The following is a 2,772-nucleotide window of genomic DNA, read 5'->3' on the forward strand; positions in this document are numbered from 1 at the left end:
AAAACAGAGGCAAAGAAAACACTGGCCTTTTCTCAGCAGTGGGCCTACATTTTCCCTACTTTTTCTTTTGCTGTGGTCGCACTTGTACAAGCCTTTTTTGTTGTCATTTGTACCTCTCATGAGGTTCAACACCAGATGGGCTTTGACTTTCTTAACCGCATCCCTGCATACAGTCAGGAGATCCTTATTCATCCATGCAGGCCTCCTGCTGCCTTTGCTTCATTTACTACTCGTAGAGGTGGACCACTATTGACCTCGGAGGAGGTGATATACTTGAAAATCATCCAGCTCTACTGGATCTCTTTTCTCTCCAGAACCATATCACATGGGATTTTTCAAAGCAGATCCCTGAAAGGGACAAAGTGTGCTGTATAAAAAGCTGAAGTAGGGTTATTTTTTCTCCATTTCAAAGATCCCAAATTATTTTTTTCTTTTTAATACCTGTGGGCTTTTTTTTTTTTTTTTCTCTGCAGTGTGAAAATTTGGTGATTTTTCTCTATTTTGCTATAGAATATATATTTAAAAAAAAATCACATCTCTCTGTCTGTCTGAACTAAAAATCTAAAATGGTATCTAATTCTATTTGTTTACAAAGCAGGCCAGTAGGAAAACTATTTGTTACTTCCTTCAGCAGCACAGCAAGCACTAAGGAGTTAGACTCGTACATCAAACAGCAAATGACTTTTCATTGGCTAGAGCACTGCTATTTTTAAAAGAATTGTAGAAGCATATCTTCTAAGCAAAAAAGTCCCTTTGATTGCTTGCAACTTTCAAAGGGAGACAGAACGATATATCGTCAGACTACCAAATTATTTCTGTGCATGACTTAACTTCAGTTTTCTCTCATTACAGTCATTGTGGTACTGTATGTAGCACTACGGAGACAAAAGAAAAAGGACACCCTGATGACCTCTAAAGAAGACATCAGAGATAATGTTATCCATTATGATGATGAAGGAGGTGGAGAAGAGGACACCCAGGCTTTTGACATCGGTGCCCTGAGGAATCCCAAAGTGATTGAAGATAACAAAATGCGTAGAGACATAAAACCAGACACCTTGCGTTTTCCACGTCAGAGACCACCAGTGGAAGATAACACAGACATTAGAGATTTCATTAATCAAAGGCTGCAGGAAAATGATGTAGATCCAACTGCACCCCCTTATGACTCCTTGGCAACCTATGCCTATGAAGGAAATGGATCTGTTGCAGAATCTCTCAGCTCTATAGACTCTGTTACTACAGAGGCAGACCAGGATTATGACTATCTGAGTGACTGGGGACCTCGCTTTAAGATCTTGGCAGACATGTTTGGAGAAGAAGAAAGTTATAACCCTGACAAAGTCACTTAAGTACAACTACATCAGAGAAATAAAAAGAAAAGTAAACCAACAACAAATTTAAAAGATAAACCTAAGCTTTATAATAGGACAAGATTCCTTTTATTATAAAAGACAGCAACTGTTTCCAGCAAGTTACTTCATTTATCATGCTGTCAGTTTTGGTTTGATCAGGAAAGGATCGATAAATACTGTAATATACATGTTTTTTTGTTGTTGTTATTTTGTTACTCTGGAATTACACTGAGACAAGCTCAGGTCTACAAGGTACAGTTTACTGACCTGACTTAGAAAGAAGATAGCTTTCTGGCATCATGGTGGAAGAGTGGTAGCTTTTTCGTAATTCCACTAAAGTGCCTATTGAAACTTTTCTCATTTAAGTGGTAAAGAGTTTGCTGTGACGGTGTTACAAAACTGAATGGTAAATTGGACAAGAACTTTAAGACAAGAAGCAATAGCAACACGCTGACTTCTTTTAGAACAAAAATGGAGATCACTTCCTGGAGTATATCTAATGACTAAAACTAAGGGGTGGGGGGGGAAAGAGGGGGGGTGGTGTGTACGTTGTGTTTGAGGGTTATGTTTGTTTTTTTAAAAAGAAGAAAACATATGTCAAGATGTCATATTTCTTCTTCCAAAATTTCACTGAATATTTAAATTTAAAATGCTATGGTTCACTCTGAAGATGTAGATGTAAAGCCCAAATTAAAAAGGAAATGATCTTAGCATACATCAATGAATATTTAAAATCTTCATGCAAATACTACATTTTTCCAAAATAATAAAAAGATGAAAGCAGCTATTTCTTTATGTGAAGGAAATTTCCCTTGGCTCCCCTTCTTCTTTTAAAATGAGACTATTATTAGAACATACAGTGGAGAGGGTTTTTTAAGAGTATTATTGTATTTTTAGTACCAAGACATTTTTTCCCTTGTATCACTAAAGAAGCATATGTAAAGAACTCCACATCACTTTTCTTTGCAATTAGATTGTTATTCTGTAGGTACTATAGGCATACATATTATAGAGATAGTTATTTTTCAACTGACTATCTGCTATGATTCAGCATACTATTGTATTTATTTCATGTCAGACCCACATCAAACATTTTAGAAAGCCTTTTGAACATGGAAACCTTATTTTTTTTCTTGCCAAAATATTGACAGAGGCAGAATAAAAATGTAAAACAGTATGTTTGTCCATGCTTTATGTACATCCTCATGAATAAATGCAGCTGTGCAGGTAACAGAAGTACAGACGTGCACAAGGCATTATGCCATGGAAGATCTCCTGTAAAACTATTTCATCTGGCTTTCTCTGATGACCTAAGGCACAGACATTTTGTAAGACAATGTTTTATGGCCCCCGAAAGTACATATATGCTTATGCTCTCCTTCTGAAATCTCTGTAGTGCTATACAATTTGCTTGAGA

General features: G+C 36.5%; 1 protein-coding gene across 1 annotated transcript in view; it reads left to right on the forward strand.

Annotated features, from left to right (window-relative positions):
• Positions 1-2,022, forward strand: part of CDH12 (cadherin 12) — a 72,977-nt gene extending 70,955 nt beyond the window's left edge. The window contains exon 9 of the mRNA XM_010177743.2: positions 853-2,022. Coding sequence (XP_010176045.2) covers positions 853-1,352 — 500 coding nt within the window. The 3' untranslated portion in view covers positions 1,353-2,022. The remainder of the gene's footprint in view (positions 1-852) is intronic.
• Positions 2,023-2,772: the final 750 nt, after the last annotated feature.

Source organism: Antrostomus carolinensis, unplaced genomic scaffold (genome assembly GCF_000700745.2).
Source record: "Antrostomus carolinensis isolate BGI_N321 unplaced genomic scaffold, ASM70074v2 scaffold8891, whole genome shotgun sequence".
NCBI lineage: Eukaryota > Metazoa > Chordata > Aves > Caprimulgiformes > Caprimulgidae > Antrostomus > Antrostomus carolinensis.